The sequence below is a fragment of the Pyxicephalus adspersus genome, chromosome 1 (assembly GCF_032062135.1).
Source record: "Pyxicephalus adspersus chromosome 1, UCB_Pads_2.0, whole genome shotgun sequence".
NCBI classification, from domain to species: domain Eukaryota; kingdom Metazoa; phylum Chordata; class Amphibia; order Anura; family Pyxicephalidae; genus Pyxicephalus; species Pyxicephalus adspersus.
In genome coordinates this window covers 10735225-10753368 of record NC_092858.1, presented here as the reverse complement: position 1 = coordinate 10753368, position 18144 = coordinate 10735225, and the positions used below count along the sequence as shown (strand labels likewise).

Below are 18144 nucleotides of genomic sequence, written 5' to 3'. Positions count from 1 at the left end.
CGTGGGAACTGAACTGCAGATGAACTCTCAATGGAGAAACTCCACTGAGAGTTCTTCTGCAGTTCCTCTGCAATCCCCGGGCACTAGAGGTTATTTAACCTCTAGTGCCCCGGGATCGCAGTGGATTCTCGGGGCTGCAATCCTGTTTGCGATCCCCGGCACTAGAGGTTAAATGGGAACAAGTCTCACCATTCAAAACCTCTAGTGCTCTCTGATTGGCTGAGGAAAGCTTTTTTAAAAACCTGCTCACTCATCCCTAGTTAAAAGTTAGGTTAAGTTAATTTTTGGTGATGGAAAGAGGTCTCATTCTAGGTAAAGAAATATTGTAGTGTACGTTGATTGTTTGGGATAATCTACAAATTAGGAATTAAGAGATCTTTAGGATAAGCACTTCTAAAATTTTAAAATCATTTTTATAAAAATAGTCACATAGACAGCCTGTATAATGGAATTTAATAGGTGAAAGGTGGATAACCCACCCCAAGTGTTAAGTAGACAAGGTACCACTATATATACTTCAAGGCAGATTATTTTATCTTTATTACTGCTAGTCCTAAAATAAAATATAAACTGATTTCTTTGTATGGGATGCTGGCTGGCTTTTTTTGACATGGAACATTTGAAATATTTAGGCACCATTCCCATATGAAAACTGATTCTGACCAGTGGGATTGATGTCAGTTTGGCACATAACTGTAATGTAATATGGTCTTATTATGCTTTAGATTATTGACAATAACTTGAAAGGCTCGCACACAAATCACAATTTCTTATCCCTAACCGTAATATATAATCCGCCTTTGAAAAGTATTTTGTAAGCTCATTTTCAAATTGGATGGGTTGCAAATGCTGCGGCTGTTTGGAAGCAGTACTAGTTTATTAATGCTTTTTAATAATGTCTAATCCATATATTAATCAAGCTTTGTTTGGGATCGCCCATTCTTTGTTAGATTGACATTAGCCAGGAGCACTTTCAAATGGCCATAAACCAAGAGAGCTATCCATACTGTTTACAAAATGACCAGCAGAGCGGTGATACAGAAAATGGTGGGAATTGTTCTCCTCGGTTAATGGTGGTTGGTGAGCGCTCCCTTCTACCAAAGAACTCGCATTCCCAACCAATGTTTGTACCAATGTATGCCCTAACTTGTAATCAATCTCTGCCAGATTTGATAGATCCGAATTATTACAGCCTTTTTCAACCTTGTTACCCCTGAGGAACCCTTAAAATCTTTTCCAGGTCTTTGGGAAACCAATTTTTTGGCGGTCAGTGAGGAAAAAGACCTCTTAAAATGGTGGCCAGTGGAAAGAATGGTCCCCAAAAGTGGTGTGTAGAATACCACCCTTTTAGACACCTAAAACCGTCATTGCAGTCATGGAGCCATCTCTACTAAGTTGTGCTGATCCCAGAACTGCGCAGCCATCATGAAATGGAAGGTCAATCAGCCACAGCTTTAGGAACCCCAAGCAAGCTCTGGAGGACCCCTGGTTGAGAATAGTTGGTAAAATGTATTAAAAATATTGTGGACACCTTTACCAAAAATAATTTGTTATGATCCCAGTGAAAGACATTCAGAAGACTGGTAATTTTTTAAAATATTTTCTGTACTTTTAAATCTCTCTTTTAGGCGGCCATGGGAATCGCTCACCTTATTATCATGGCAATGGAGAAAGAGGGAACCTCTAGAGAAGAAGCCATCAAGAAAATCTGGATGGTGGATTCAAAGGGACTTATAGTCAAGGTGAGTTACATCATTACTGTGAACTTCTATCTGTAATTTTTGTTTCAACCATCTTCTTGTTAAACAGAAACATTTAGAAGCAATGCCCACAAGACTATAAAACTAAACTGTCAAATGTACAGACAATGGTTCTTTAAAAACCAGCACTGCGGGTGGCTTGCATGGTGCCAGGAGCCACACAGGATCACTAGATCCCAAGTCAGGTCTGATCTTGCCGAAACCTGGTGCATTTTATGTAGGATGAACTGGACGTAGATACCTTTTGAGTTTTGTTCTGCACATATCTATGTACAGAGAAGACAACTTCCAAACATTTTAATAGTTCTTATCTCTCTCCCAAAGGACTATTTTCCTTCTTTCAGAACAACCATAAAAGAGATTTAGGGTAAATGTAGAGTAGACCTAACCATCACTTAGATAATCCTACACACATTGTCATTCATCTAATATCACTAACACAAGATGTCCCCGTCTGTAATCTTGGGGTTCCGTAGGATCTTGTTTGTATTTTTCCATTTTAGCAATTCTTCCAGCCATATACAGCAAGTAGAATTAAATTTAATGGCAGCACATTGGCATAATGGTTTTGTTATAATTATATAATTGTTAGCCCCTAAAGGGATCTGTAATGGTTTTTAGTCCAATTCATTTAATTTGTGTATTATATTAAACATTTGGAAGAAGCCGATTAAAGGAAAGGAGGAGGACTCGCTGCCAATAATTTGTGTATACGTTTCAGCTTGCAATAATAAACCCTATAGGCTAGTTGTAATTTACTGCGCTATTTACCCTCCTGGACGCTAACTGTTTGATATAAGATTGTAGCGTGCACAGGATAACAGTGGAAATAAAAGCATTAACATCTTTTAATTGTGTATTTACCCGAACAAAAGAGGGCAAATAACAGAAGTTCATCCCTTAAACCCTTACATATACCTAACCTTATAAATGTAGTTCTTCTTTAGTGTGGCACTTTCAGTATTTAAAGCAGAACTAAATTTCCACAAGGATCAGGCAGGTCTTTTTTGCAGAAAGAGACAGGCGGTATCCCTTCTGCAATTGAACATACTTACCTACCTGATTTCAGTTTTCATCTCTCAAACAACGTCAAGCTGCAGGATGCCTATGCAGATACACCAAGCTGCACTGCATGCCCATGCAGAAATTACATCACGCTACCTTGGCCAATCAAGGTATAAAATAATGATCAGGCAGGTAAGGTATTAAGGGTTAAGTTCAGAGTTTCTAGATAGCAAAAGATCTTGGTTCTCTCCTGGGGAGGGATAGTTGGTTGTCCAATGCTGTATTGGTGGTTCCTGTGCAAGTAAAGGTGATAGTCAATCATTGTCTGATGCAGTATTTGTGTGTCCCATGGGCTATTTTGATGTCTTGTTTGGCAGGGTAGCTTTCTAGTATTAAAAAACTGGAGTACTGGGAGCTGGCGAGATCCCCTGGAGCCATGGCATGCCGATAGGGTGAGCAGTAGGAATGAGCAAGGTCTAAAACCATATCCCTAAGGACAGTATCCTGCAGAAGCTCTAAAATAAGAACTGGGGTACGCTAAATGTTCAGACTGGAAATGAAGACGTGGTGTGGTTGTCACTATCCTATGCCAGTGAACTGCTGCCTTGGAGAATACACTATAGCTTCTACCAGCAGTAGCCACATAGAGATTGAAAGGAGGCAGCAATGAGCCATACAGTACCTCCCAATGCCACCATCTATCAAATCTACATTTCAACAAGCACTTCAGTTGGAGTGGCCAGGCAGCTGGTAAGGTGTCAACTACCAGGGGCCGTGTGGGATCGGTTGATTCCAAGGCAAGTCTGGACCTAGTCTTAGAATTACTCTGCTACGAAGCTATCATCCTGTGCCCTGTGATGGCCTGCTGTCCTCACCCTCTCTCCTTTTGGAATTGGACCTTTAAAATAAAACGACAGTTCCGCAAGCCTGAGTGAGTTTTGGTGTCACCCCATAGGGAAGGACCTGGGCAAAAACAGATGGCCCGCATGGTCTACATAAAACTCACATATAAAAAACTGCTGAGGTTTCCTGGTGCTGAGGCTGTATCCCCTTTGTCCTTAGATGAGTTGATCAGTTATTAAACATTTACTGACTCGTTGGGTGTGGTGAGGCCATTGTATAATATCCCAGCGGGCCACTTACATTTGGCTGTAGTCCGCTCACCCCGGCCTTCTCCGATTCACCGATGTTGTGCCAAAATCTAACAAAAAACATATTCATTTTCCTTTGGCTCTGTAATCTGGCACAAAGCATGATTTAATTTTTTAAGCGTGAGGATAAACAATGAAAGGAAATAAATTGGTTATCGGTTTCCTGCCAACCAATAATATCAAGGGCACAATCTGAATCGTGTTTCTGTATAAATTTCACAAAAGTTCTTCTGGCCTGCTAATCCTTATACAATGGCACTGGAATTGTAAATACAGTGGATGAATGAGAATTGAAAACTCGATTTTAAACAGATGAACGACAAACAAACCACTGAAAACACATATGGGACCAGTTTTACCTTTCAATGGATTTGTACTTGAGCAAGATTAGTGGCCTGATTTTATTCTACACCTAATTAATAAAGGTGTGTCACCTCCCTGACCCCTGGTCTGTGATTGGACAGTAATCTGCCCCTGGATAATATGCAAATAGAACAGGTTTACTGTCTAATCACAGGTTTAGCCAGATCCTGTACTGGGATGTATTACTCACCTGCAATGTGGACTACAGAGAGATCTCCGGTAGTGGCAGGGGAAATAAATAAAAATGTATGTTTGGTATTATTTACGTATTATATTTTTACCCAAGCTATATCCATGCTCAGTGTTTTCACACTACATTTTTTTTAAGCCCTGATGTTCTGTTTTCTCCTAAAGGGACGAGGAAACCTAAATCACGAAAAGGAAATGTTTGCACAGGACCACCCCCCTGTAAAAACTCTGGAAGAAGCTGTGGAGATACTGAAGCCCTCAGCAATTATTGGTAGGAAACCATGTTTACTAGCCTTACATTAAAGTTTCATTTGACTTTTGGTTTGTACCTTTACTGTCCATCCTTTACCAATATTTCAGAAGACTATGGAATAAAAATTGTATGTGAAAAAGTATTTTTTAACACCTTCACTAACCTCTGCAGCTGAAGACACACTGGGGCAAGTTTATGAACCATGAGGTCATTTAGTTGGGGGTCTTGGCTCTCCTCTTGCTGTTTACCTGCTTCATATTAGAAAAGGGTAGACAGGCTGCCACATCAATGCTGGGTAGGAAAGTAGAATTAGCTCAGCTCTGAAAAGAAATTGCATCTGCTGGGAACGTAAAAAATAAATTGCTCCGCCATGCCAACAGCTGAAAAGGTCAGTGCTGCTTGTTTTAAAGCTAATTTAATTACTAAAGCTGACTTTAGTAATATTTCAATATTTGACTTTTCTTGGTTCTTCCATTTCCCATGATTATATTGACAAAAGAATCCAGTTTTCAATACACATTGCCCAGTGGCAATCTTTTGTGCTTTTTCTTGCAATGCAGGCAGACCAAGGGCAGTGGGATGGGTCAGCAGGGGACTGTACATGAAAACATTACAACAACATGCCTCATGGAGACTGCCCTACCTAATACCCATATGTACAGTGCTGCATAGTATGTTGGCGCTTTATATATCCTGTTTAATAATGATAGTAATAATAATAATAATAATAATAATAAAATAAGATGCCGAACCTTCATAATAAAATTACTGATATCCAATGAAATAAAGGGGCAACCAGGGACGGTCGAGCTGGGGAGGTAAGGACTAAATGATGCAAGATGTCCTCTAGGCTGGAAAGGCTGTGGGCTCTGACTTGCTAGAGGTTTTAGTGCGCATTGTGAGAAGCTTACCATGTGCAGTAAAATTTAGGATATTTTAGTACTGAGGAGCCAGTACAGCCGTTCAAGATAATTGTATTTAGGAAGTACCCTAAAAAATGAACCTTTTGGTATAAATTGCTCCAAAAAAATGGCAGCACACATTCTGGTATGTGAAGGTGTCTACAGGTGCATAGGTATATATCGGGAGCATGAGATTATCTAAGGCACTACTTCTGAGAGCGTATCTCCCAAGATTTGGTGGTGTCACTCCTGTGGCCTTGTTGTTCTCCTTACTGAAGGCTTTGACTTGCCACTACCAAGATGGCACCTCCACACAAAGACACCGTACACAACAAGCCAGTAATAAGACAAAGATCGCATAACTGACATGTTTTTCTGTACAGAGGAGAAGGTAATAATCCATTTTTTTTAGGAGTGGCTGCTATCAAAGGAGCATTTACAGAGAAGATCCTGAAGAACATGGCTGCTTTCAATGAAAGACCAATCATTTTTGCACTAAGTAACCCAACCAGCAAGGCGGAGTGCACGGCGGAGCAGTGCTACCACCTAACAGAGGTATGATATCTGCCATTGTACTCTCCAGGGTGCACATCAATGATAACCACCATTATGGGGCCCATCCATAATTAGCCATCAGGGGCGTCTAGGGGGATTGGGTATTGCTTAGGTTAATTCAGCTCTTTTTGACATCTACTCTAATTTTACTGCTAAGTATACCAACATCTGTCCATATGTGGTATGGAAATGCAAAAAAGTAAAATGTGAACAACAACTCTAAATATTCTTTAGCATTTCCCCATCATACCCTAATGCTATCAGTTATTACCCATGCTGGTAAATATGACGTTTTAGTACAACCACAAATTTGAATTGGTAGCCTATGAGAACCAATCTAGCTGCCGGTTTGGATAGCAGTCCATAGGACAAAGAGTGGAATGGTGGCCCTACCTACCTTGCTTCTTTTTCTGGTCCGTTTTAAACACACCGCAAGTACAGAAAATCTTTGATGTAGCTCTGATTTTGATTGTTTTTTTTTTTTTTTTTTTCCTTTTCTTCAGGGGCGGGGGATTTTTGCTAGCGGAAGTCCTTTCTCTAAAGTCACCCTTCCAAATGGTCAGACATTCTACCCCGGTCAGGGAAACAATGCCTATGTGTTCCCAGGAGTGGCTTTGGGAACCATCGCTTGTGGAGTTCGACATATCACTGAAGACATTTTTCTGACTACGGCAGAGGTAGGCGGTGTGTTCTTCGATGGAACATTCATGGGGCACCCAAATCATATTAATACAAAATCAATAGATGTTTAAAGCAGTAAGCAGAGCAGATGAGCATGGCTCGAAAATAAAGTGAATCTGTGTTGTAAATATCAATACAAGCTGTTAAAATTCTAAAGCAAAAAAGCTTCCCATATTCTCCTGGTGGTCCATGTGGCCCCTTTTTCTTTTGTTTGCTCAATTAAAGCCCTGCAGCCTTCAACAGAATCTTCAGTATAAAATATTTCAGGCATGTCGGTGTCCCGCATCACCATGCATTCGTTTTCTCTTCCTATACATAGTGGTCAATGGTTGAGACCACAGTGCAGGTAGGGGATAGGGCACAGAAATACACTACTCCCAAAGTATTGAATGCTGAGGATAGAGATAGAGAGGGCATTGCTTTACCAGAGTAAATATAGGGGACAAAGCTTGCAAAGAATGTGAATGAGTATAATATCTCTTAAAGACTTTTTTAGACATTTTTGGACAATGACTATGTTGCTTCAAACAAAGCCTCCTAAGCTTAGAGTATTAGCATTGTACATATAGAAAATACTTATCCTCGTATCCGGAAAGCCGTCTCCTTGCTGGTGCTGTTCTCTTGATTACTCATATGTTAGATTCTAGCTCACATGTCTTCTACCACAGTGTTATAGACCTATGACATGGCATTTAATCTGAGTACAGCCAATCAGCAACTTTGCCTAAAGCCTGTTCCTACTTTCATTGGAGAACACATGACCAGTGTTTTGGCATTTGGTCACATGGTCAGCAAGACCAGTGTTTGCACATCTTTGCAAGAGTCCAAGATTGATTGGTATATCATTTTTTTTTTGTTAAATGGTGGAGATAGGTGATTTTGCAAGTTGCAGCATTCACAGCATAGGTTCTAAATAAAATATAGAACCAAGTGTGGAATATTTTGATAAAGCTTAAATTACATTTTATTTATCCATTCACCTGGTTACAGTATGTAAGCAATTTCTTATCTTGTTAGGCCATTGCTGAAGAGGTCACTGCAGAGAATTTAGCAGAGGGACGGTTGTATCCCCCTCTTAACACCATCAGGGAGGTGTCCTTAAAGATTGCCGTGAAGGTAAGTCATATACACATACAATGGTGGAACGTCAATAGTATGATGGCTGATATGTATCTTTATCATCTCCCCAGTAGGTATACAAGCAGTAATAAAACACTCATTATGTTTTATTGCTCTGTGTGTTCCCTTTGGGAAACAAAATCCTCTAAATCCCTTCTCCAGTCACTAGCTTAGGATGGAGAACAATATGTTGGCTGGAATTCTGCATTGAAATATTTTAGGCAGAGATCCACCACCATTCGGTAAACACAGCTGCCGACACTTCTAATCTACCATCTGTTAGATGTACTCACCATCCTCATGTACTGTAATGAGAACATCATCTCATATGTTATATCATCCAGAAGATGTGGAAGTACTACGGACAGATGAGAACATTCAGAGTTGGAATTTTATATTATTCTGGGACCTGGCCACATACAGGGGATCGATTTATATGGACCATAAATATGGGCGTAATATTAAATTGTGCATAGAGAGAAATAAGAATAGGGTATGCCTAGCAATGCACAGTTAACAACAAACTTGGTAGATTCCTTTTATACAAGTTTGTAAAATATCAAAAGAGACTTTACAAAAGTACAAACTGTTTAGCAGGTAGAACCCTCTATTTGTGTATAGAGCTGCTTTCCTGAAGTTCAGCTTTAAATGAAAACCGAAAAGAAAAGAAGAAAAACGGTAAAAGGAAACCCTTGTGTTCTACTGATCAGTGTTTTAGAACTGCATGCAGTGACTTGGCCTTCTTTTATACAAAGCCAAGATGTTTTGTGTTTCAACAAAACAAAAACCAAGGCACATATTCCTGGACAGAAGAGAACAAAGCCTTAACATTTATTCAGTTAAGCTATGTAGTGTTTTTTTTGTACTATTTTTGATGTACGTTTTAAGCTCCCTTACTGTCTTGTTTCTGCAAGTGAACAGGAAAAGCAAATATATCAGCATTAAAATTTTTCTTTACAATTCATGGTTTTTAGGTAACAATCAACATAAACCTGTGCCCTGTCTAACTGTATAACTGTAGTCTGGCCTGTAACTGTCCTGGCCCTCTGCCTCTCTTGTCCTTGCCATCTGGCGTGTGTACAACACTCAATCCATGGACAAAGGACGAGAAACGATCATAATGGAAGTGCCGTTATTCTCCCCCCTCCCCTCTCCGTAGAGAAGAACAGTGCTGTATGTACAGGGCTCGTTCATGCATGGTGCAGTCGTTTGTCATTAGAAAGGATTGTGAAAGATACTTTCCAATGACAATACTGCACGTGTGTGCGTAGCCTTTGTCTCTCTTGTCTTTGCCCTTTGCCTCTTGTCCTTGCCCTCCCCGTCTCCTCCCGTCCCAGCCCTCTGGTTCATCTCCTCCTGTCCCTTCGCTTCATAGATACAAGACAACACATCCTCTTCCCTGTAACAGAACATTATCTATGCAACCATTGGACAACCATCACATCTGTATACCATTCATAAAACTGGTATCTCCTTTGAATGTATTCAGGGACAAATATACATATAACAAAGTAAAACACGAAACCCATTGTATATATTTAAAACCAATTTCTACTCTTCTCCAAATTTATGGTTACATCCAACATCTTTAAACACTGGATAATGATAGTGTATCTCACAATCTATGATCATTATCCAGTGCTTGAAATATGTTGAAAATCTCCCAATTACATTCATCTCAAAATTACTCCATTCTGAGCACCGCTGTCATTCTTTGCATCCAACAAGCCCAAATGTGTGTTCTTTGTTTTGTTTAGATTGTTGACTACGCTTACAAAAACAACCTGGCATCCTGGTATCCAGAACCCGAGGACAAAGAAGCCTTCGTGAAATCTATCATCTACAGTCCTGACTACGATTCCTTTGCCATCGACAATTACCAATGGCCAGAGGAGGCTATGCAGATCCAAGATGTGTAGTCCGTATATTGCCTCTCCTTTCTACGAATGCACTGTCAAACACTCCGGGAGTGTCGCTCAAGACAACCAAACTTATAGCAAAGCTTCCTGATGTTAGATTTTATCAATCCATAAACCATCAAGCAGACAAAGCAGATAGAATGAATGTATTACATACAATGCCTTGCCTAGACATCCCCCTGTATACTAGATTATTAGACCTCAAACTAGTGACAAATATGTGTTCTGCTCAAGGCCTGAAACCGCTACAGGCAGATAATGTCTGGGTGCAATGGGGATTTTTACCAACCTCCATGGAAATGGCATATAATGACCAACACTTTCCTGAGACAAATCTCATAATAATCTCTAATAACTACTCTTACAGTTCTATTTATAAAACTGGAAATCTGACATTCCCTCAAACATGACCTGGCAGGAGTCATTCACTGCCATTAAAATACATGGACCTTGAGGATTCCCACGAGGGAATCTTTGAAGAAATGTCAGATTCCCTGTTTTATAAATAGACCCCCTAGTTGCTTTTCCCATGTCTCCTGTTGATATTTAGGCAAAACCTCATCAGAGGAGGACAGTAAACCTAATTCATAACAACCTTTAATATTATATTACCCAAAGACTTTTTTACAGTCCATAGTGATTCATACCCACCCACCCAAATCCACTCCACTCATTGCAAGGCATTAGTAGGTGTGCTGATGTCCTCCATATTAATATCCAATGCATGGGCATTATTGCAGTGCAGGCTTTGAGTTTTAGTTTTACGACTTCCTTTGATGTCAGCAGTTATTTTACTTCTAAGTTGGATGTTATGATATATGGAAATATCATTGTCCATAACCTGACTATTGTCATCTCCTACATGATGAATGTTAGTAGTTGCAGAAAGAATTTTCAGCTTTATGTAATAATTTTAATAGCTAGTAAGACCTATATTTTAGGGAATCCCTAAAGCTGACTTCACCTGGCCTAAATGGGATCTAACGGAGGTATGAAAGTGGAAGAGACGTTGTGGCTGCAAAAACCTGTGTTTTAAATACTTACTGTCTCTGTGAATGCACCTGGATTCTAGGCCCAGGCTGTCCATGGGGCCTTGATGTACCCAAGTAAAGGTTGAGCTTTGCACAGACCATGTTCTCATCATTTACCTGTAAAATGCTATTCACAGGGCAGAAAACATTCTAGCACAGTCTAGAAATAACTTCAGGTATTGGGGAACCCCTGATATAATTACTATATCCACAGCTTACAGTATATTAGTGTGATGATCAGTGGAAAGAATTATTCTTCCATTGCAGGCAAGTGAGAAGAATGTCACTCTTTCAGATAACCAAATAAATAATTGGAGTGCCTGAGGAGCACAATTTTTTCATTGCTCTACAAACCCCTTAGCAGCCTTCGGAAGAACCCTGGTTGAGAAACACTGCTCTAACATTTGACCGTATTGGTAAATTGGGACTTATTTACAGTTTAGGGAGACGAAGAGGTTCAATTTATAGTCTAGCTAAAGTTTAAAGGAGTTGGTTTGTACATCTGTAGACACACATGCTTCAGCACTATTGCTGCCTTGGAAATGATTCAGGTAAAGCCAGATTTGCTGTAAGGACAAGAACTAAAACTAAACTCTGGAAGATCAGTCCATGCCATTAAGTAGTGGCAATGGCCTTATAGCCTGAGAACCCACTATGGTGTTCCATGTCTGGAGGTTCAGCTTTAAAAAAAAAAGCCTAACAATCATAAAAATCTTTAGGATCCCATTTGGCAAATTTTAATGTCTTGATTGGCCGGGCCATGGTAATGTATGTGCATGGGAGTTCATTCAGACCTGGCAGCCCCTGGAGATAATGGAATACCCGGCATATCTTAACACCCTATACTGGGTTGTGCATAAGCAGCTCAGTGTTCATTTTAGAAGAAGATAGCAATCAGGCAGGCCTGCCTCTTTCTGCAATAAAGACCTTCCTGACCGCCAACCAGCTTTATTCCCATTTTAAGCCAGTGTATACAGAACTGTAGCATAAATCACAAGGGCCACAAAAGTGTAAGGGCCAAGAATTTTAGTAAAAAATACCGCTTTAGTATCCAAGACGCCAGCCATTACCCCAAGACTGAATGAATTTTGGCAGAATCCTTAATTACATCTTTCCTGAAGATACCCATATTGGAATGTATGCTTACTGTGCAGAATATCAGACATTTTCAATGTAGAAGTATATTGTATCCTTTCATTATAATAGGCTGTGGCTCATATACCAATGTATTCATGATTTGTGCCGTAGCTGTACCGCTAATGTCAGGAGTCTTTGCTTTTGTGACAGTTATACTGTAAATGCACTGATTGTTATGTGAATGAATGTTTCCGTTCTATACTAGGACCACCCGGGAACTTTTCTACCTGGATCTCCTTTTACAATAAATCTGCTTGTTTTAGACGACGTTCTGTATTGTGTCTTACAGCCCTGGAATCTTATAATGGCCATTGCATGATGAGATGAAACCTGCAGCTGTGATGGGTGTACTTATGTTTAGATTGTTCATGTAGCATATGTTTATACTCAGAGAATATGATCCCGGTGAAATCATTGATCAGCTATCTTTAGTATATTTCACATGATGAGAATACATGGTAACTTCATCTTCTAGATATCTGATTTTAGGAGGCTATAGAGGAAAAATAAACTGTAAATGGTCTCTTTATGTTGTTTTATAGGAAATTTGTGAGTAAAATATGAAGCTACCAATAATGATTGCTGCTTCTATAAAAACAAATTCTAATTATCTAGCTGGCTGGCTGTGGCTTCTTCTGACCCAAACAATGGGGGTGGATGCTCTCTCTGTTGACCTTTTGTTAGAAACAATTAAATGTTAGCTTGTCATTGCTGTGCAGCTGAATGCATTCTTTTGCAGAAAGTGCTGGCTGGTAAGGACAAGCTCCGTACAGACAGAACTCACTGCTGGGGACACCAGAAGCTGATGTGTAGCAGTAGTAAGCTTCTTTCCAGGTGGCACCTCTGCTAGGGACATCAGAAGCTGAAATAGACAAAGGATGAGCTCCTTTCCAGGTGAAATCCTCTGCTCAGGGACACCAAATGCTGATATCCACAGCTTTCCCCTACATTTTGGTAAAACAAGTATGTGCCCGATGAAGTCCAAACTCCTGATATGACCAAAGTATTGGCTACAATTTTCTGCTAATATACAAGGCACCATTACTAATCTAATCCATAAATATCAGATACTCCTATCACTGAGAATGCAGTCTAATCATAAAAAGTTACATATATGCTTGAGCATAAAAAAAAAAAAAAGATTTTATTTGCCCTCCAAATACTATTACTTTGTCACATGTTCTGATAGTTATGCTTGTCTTTGGCACATGAGTTTCAGATCAGAGCTATTTTAGACGAGTGCACTTATTTAAAGAGTTTGTTACACACTTTACATGAAGACACAGCACCATCCACTGGTGGACAACAATAATGCACAAAAAAATAATTTAACAGCAAATGACCCATAACAACATAACAATATAAAAAGGGAGAAAAAAAGATATACAGACTTAGCCCAAGTGATTTTATATATTTTTCGCTTTCAAAAGAATGTTTTAAAAGTAACATGTATGTGTTTATGCACAATAATTTCTAATGCTATATCTATTGATCTCTGTTTTTATTGTTAGCAGTGATGACCCATGTTTTGTGCCCTAGGTTTATACTCAAGTCCGTTTTCGTGAAGAAAAAAAAAAAACAATTTATCAACTGCTTTCAACCAGTATCACTGAGAATACAGTCTATGAATTATTTAGTGACTGGTGACATCACGAAGGATGCACCCTATCCATTTATTAGATGCCAGTGATGTTGAATGAATAGAAAGCTAGTGAATACATAAAGTTTACCAATGGAAATGTACTCAATGCTGCATATTGTATTTTATCTGGTGTCTGTGAAAAAAAATCCCCCATGCATGACATTGGGCCATCCACACTTGATCCATACAGATTAAAACCATAAGAAAAAATAATGTTTAAACTGATTTTCAGGCAAATGGTGAACCTTCCTCCCTCCCACCTGTTCCTAACACCCCAAATATGTGTTTTGCCCAGAGTAGGGCTTTAGGAGCAATATTTGGCATGTATGAGCTTCTCACTCACAAAGAGCAGCAGCAGCAACCAGCCGGAACCCATTATTTGGTTTGGTCCTGTGTTAATCCACGATGGTAATAGTTGTTACTTAATAATGAGTTTTAGTTGCCATTTACAGTACTTTTGTTAAGACTCAGCCAATATAATTGATCTCCTGGAAGCATGGTGAAGCATTTCCCCAGTGTCCATCACCACACTGCATTCTGCATTACTATAACTTTAACCTTGTGACTTGCTATAAAGTTATAGAGTCCAGGGATTGATTGCTGACCCTGGATAATCCCTGAAGATGGCTCAGTCCTACTGCAGAGAACACCCGATAACAGTATTGTCAGGGACAGTACTGTGTTCTCTGAAAGGTTAGAAATATTCCAGGAAATTTTACAATCACATATTAGGTATTAACTTAAAACTGAATATCTGGCATTAAGTACATACCAGTGGTGGTCTTTTTCATCTGTCTGGAGTTCCAATAGACTAGCAAATTGGCTAATGCAGTATGTAAAGCCCTCGGATCTGGAGTGAAGAACCAGATTTTGCTTTTGCCTATTCCAGTAAAAATGGACTGAAATGCCTTTTTGTTAACACAATGTCAAAGAACAATTAAACCCATAATCCTGTGTTAATGAGGAAGCAGAAAAACAGAAGAAAGCGCTGTGCATATTTAACAAACCTTTTATTTTGCTTTAGACATCAGACAATGTTCAATTCAACTTGCTAATTAGTCCTCACACTATTTTTTCCTTTTTAAGGCACAATCTGTTTTCAGCATCTCAGTACAATACTGCCACATGCCCAATTAGTTCTATTGACCGCTGGCATGACCATAGCGGAGAGAGAGGTAGGAGAATGTTTCAAGCTTTATATTTCAAAGTAATTAGAATGTAGAACTGCTCATTTCAAATAACAGTTATTAGGATAGGAGGTGCAACCCACAGTTATGCTTTACGAATAAACAAACTTTACTAAAAACAGAAGTGATGATCAAACCATCAGACGGGATCCGGGGATATAGCGGGTCTCACACCAAAGGTTGGTCTCACCGCAGTTTGATGTTCGCCTCTTACATTGGAAGCAGCGGCGATACTTCTCGAATTGATCCATAAGAAGCTGACTACCGGCCCTGGGATAACAGAAAAAAAAATATGTCAAATAGGTTTTTGTAATATGAGTAATATCTTGTCATTTACCCTGAACCTCTGGTTTCAGTATTCTTTGAGTCAAGTATCCAGATCTGGAGTTCTGATGGGCTAAATTGGCTGCCAGATCATGACTCAAAAAGCATGAAAGGTAGAAGAGAGCTTGGGGATTGTAGGCTACTTATTACTCTTGTGGCAGGTTTCCTTCAAAAAGACACCGCATAATAATCAAAGTTCCAACAGCTGATTCTTACATGTAGCCTATGAAAGTAGGGAATCTAGATGCAAGCATGACAAATTCTGCAGATCAAACTATTTCTTTTATATAGAAGAATAGGTGCTGACATTGACTCATACGTATGCACAATGCACAGACTTGCACCGCCATTGAAGCTGTATGATAAAAGTAAATATATCTGAAATAAGTCAGGAACGTTGTACACTTGCACAGCAACATGCCAGACTTGCAAGTGGTCTTAGTCTTTACTAGTGCAGTGTGCTGATCTTCAACTGGAGTTAAAGTGAGCTTTTCTTCCAAGCCAAAGAGTCAATGGTGAAAGGAGCCTGTGCTCTCAATATCCAGTGGCAATGACCTGTATGCTAATGTTGGAACAGAACTCAACTTAAATTCTGAGTTCAAATCCAAGGTCAGAATCCTCTCATTCGAGTCCAATTGACTCTGATCGGCACTATCCAACCACCAGTAGTCACGGCACTTCATATAATGCATGACAGTGATACTCCATATGGGAGCCGCTGCCAATCAATCATGAGTAACCTTTCACAGCCTCTGTGTTCACATACACAGAAGTGGTGGGGATGCAGTACACAGTCAGAGCTTTAATAAAACGAGTCTGTGACAATTCCCATCAGCTAGGGACCCTAAAGGTAGTATGTGTCACATTCTGCAAATGCCACAAGTACACAGGCCAGATCAATGGGTATTTCTCACTTTTACATAAACATGAAGATTTGGGAGTGTAATAAATAGCTGAAGAAGCCAATTGTGCACTTTGTAATTTTTATGTTTGCAGACTTTTTATCTCAATGCTGAGTTTTATTCAACTTATATGACTTATCAGTAATAACCAGAAGATGTACAGGAACATTACTCCTGCTTTCCTGCAGCAGTTGCTTGATCATGCAGGATAGCCCCGTGCCGTGACTCCAGTATTTCCTCACCAGCTGGAGGGATCACGGCTTACCTACACTGGGATTATAGTGTGATTGGATTTACCGGATGAAGCGTCCTTCCTCCTCCTCCTTCCGTCTCTTCAGCTCACAGCTCCTGGTCCAATCGTCCTGCAGTCCTTTATGTATTTTCTGCATCTTCTCAAACTGCACTGCTCTGTCAGACAATAACCTGCAGGAAAGAATGAAAATCAGCAAATGCAGGGTGTATTATTGTACACTAGCTGTATATTTTACTACGATATACCATGATACCATATACCATGATACTTTTCAGTTTAGGATTGTTGCCTTCAATCACCTTTCAACCAGTCACATCTCACCTACAGTTTCAGTTGTTTCCCAGATCTAAACAACTGATTTGTGGTGGAAGTCAACTACAATGATTGACGTGATGTCCAATTTATTTTTCAATCATCAGGTCATTCAAAAACTTAAATGGCTGGATGCAAAACAGTTTGCTGTAACTGAAAGCTGATAGAAAGTGTGTGTTTGTCCCACAGGCTTTTCCTATTGAAACATGGTTTAAATAATGACATACAGACAGATGGAAATGATCAGCATGTTACCATTGGTAATAATGTGTAAATGATCTGCCTACACATTCTCATGCCTGTGTTAATGGATCAGGCGTTCAGTGCCAACATTCCATCTGCCAGGCATGGAAATATGTAGGCGGATCAGTAAAACTGCATTTTTTTACCCCAAATCTTGTTTTATTTATTCCCCCAATTTCAGGTATATACCTACATCCCTGTTGCTTCCTTGGTGCCCTGTTCTATACCAGGAGGCAAAGCAAATATTTCCAAGTATAGAGGAGAACAAGACCAAATGATAGCTCTTGGCCAATCAACCCTGTAAGATGGCAAACCTGAAGCCTGAATTAGGCTACAACTCCAGCTAAATTTAGCTTACATTGGCTTTCCAGCACCTGCAGGAACACAGGGAAGGTATGTAAATGTTACGGGTGATGTGATCATTACACTGAATTCTTCTCTTTGCCCTAGATTTATTGGTTTCTTTATTAGTTACCATATGGTACTATTTGCCACATTCTGACACTGTGTACCATACACATACACACACATGGATGAGGGACATGTCAATGGTACATTGAGATCTTGTGCAGTTGCATCTGAGACTGCCAGAATATTATGGGGATTCCATCAAAATATGGTTTACAAGATGTGGTCACCATATAATAATTACAGTTTATGTCCTAAGGAAGAAGAACACCAGACCATCACACCTGTATTAGATTGTTGGGCATCCCTTTCCAAAATCAGGGGCTTGCACAAAAATGTGTGTGATCCCCTAATATAATGTGCTGATTCAGCCAAAATGACATTTGTGGGATCAAGTATTGAAGATGAATGAGAAGACACTTGATCCCATTCCAGTTCATCCCAAAGATATTTATTTGGGTTGAAGTTGGGGCTCTGCGCAGGACACCATTGAACTGGTTAAACCATTGAACTGGTTAAACCATGTCTTAATGGAGTTGGGTTGGAGTGCAGGAGCACAATCATGGAAAGTCACAAAGTTGGAAGTGGGTTAATGTCTAAATTGGAATTCACAAATAGTGAGGGAAAAGCCCTGTGGGAGTATTCTGGTTATCCTTTTTGTCTTCCTAAGTATACCATTGCAATGCTGGTCAATCTTTAGTGTGGAGACATCAAAGCACCCAGAAAAAGCAAATTAAACCAGCAGCATCCACATTAATCTTAAATAACCCCTTTAAAGTATGGGGACATTTCAAACCTTTTTGTCTTT

The 18144-nt window shown here is 39.6% G+C and overlaps 2 protein-coding genes across 2 annotated transcripts in view; one reads left to right on the top strand and one right to left on the bottom strand.

Annotated features, from left to right (window-relative positions):
- The window catches only part of ME3 (malic enzyme 3), a 94352-nt gene extending 82020 nt beyond the window's left edge, over positions 1-12332 (top strand). The window contains exons 10-15 of the mRNA XM_072398632.1: positions 1629-1742; positions 4634-4739; positions 6036-6178; positions 6682-6855; positions 7877-7975; positions 9736-12332. Coding sequence (XP_072254733.1) covers positions 1629-1742; positions 4634-4739; positions 6036-6178; positions 6682-6855; positions 7877-7975; positions 9736-9897 — 798 coding nt within the window. The 3' untranslated portion in view covers positions 9898-12332. The remainder of the gene's footprint in view (positions 1-1628; positions 1743-4633; positions 4740-6035; positions 6179-6681; positions 6856-7876; positions 7976-9735) is intronic.
- Positions 12333-14700: 2368 nt separating this feature from the next.
- The window catches only part of CCDC81 (coiled-coil domain containing 81), a 33965-nt gene continuing 30521 nt past the window's right edge, over positions 14701-18144 (bottom strand). The window contains exons 15-16 of the mRNA XM_072402349.1: positions 16418-16543; positions 14701-15164 (exon numbers count right to left, since the gene is read on the bottom strand). Coding sequence (XP_072258450.1) covers positions 15026-15164; positions 16418-16543 — 265 coding nt within the window. The 3' untranslated portion in view covers positions 14701-15025. The remainder of the gene's footprint in view (positions 15165-16417; positions 16544-18144) is intronic.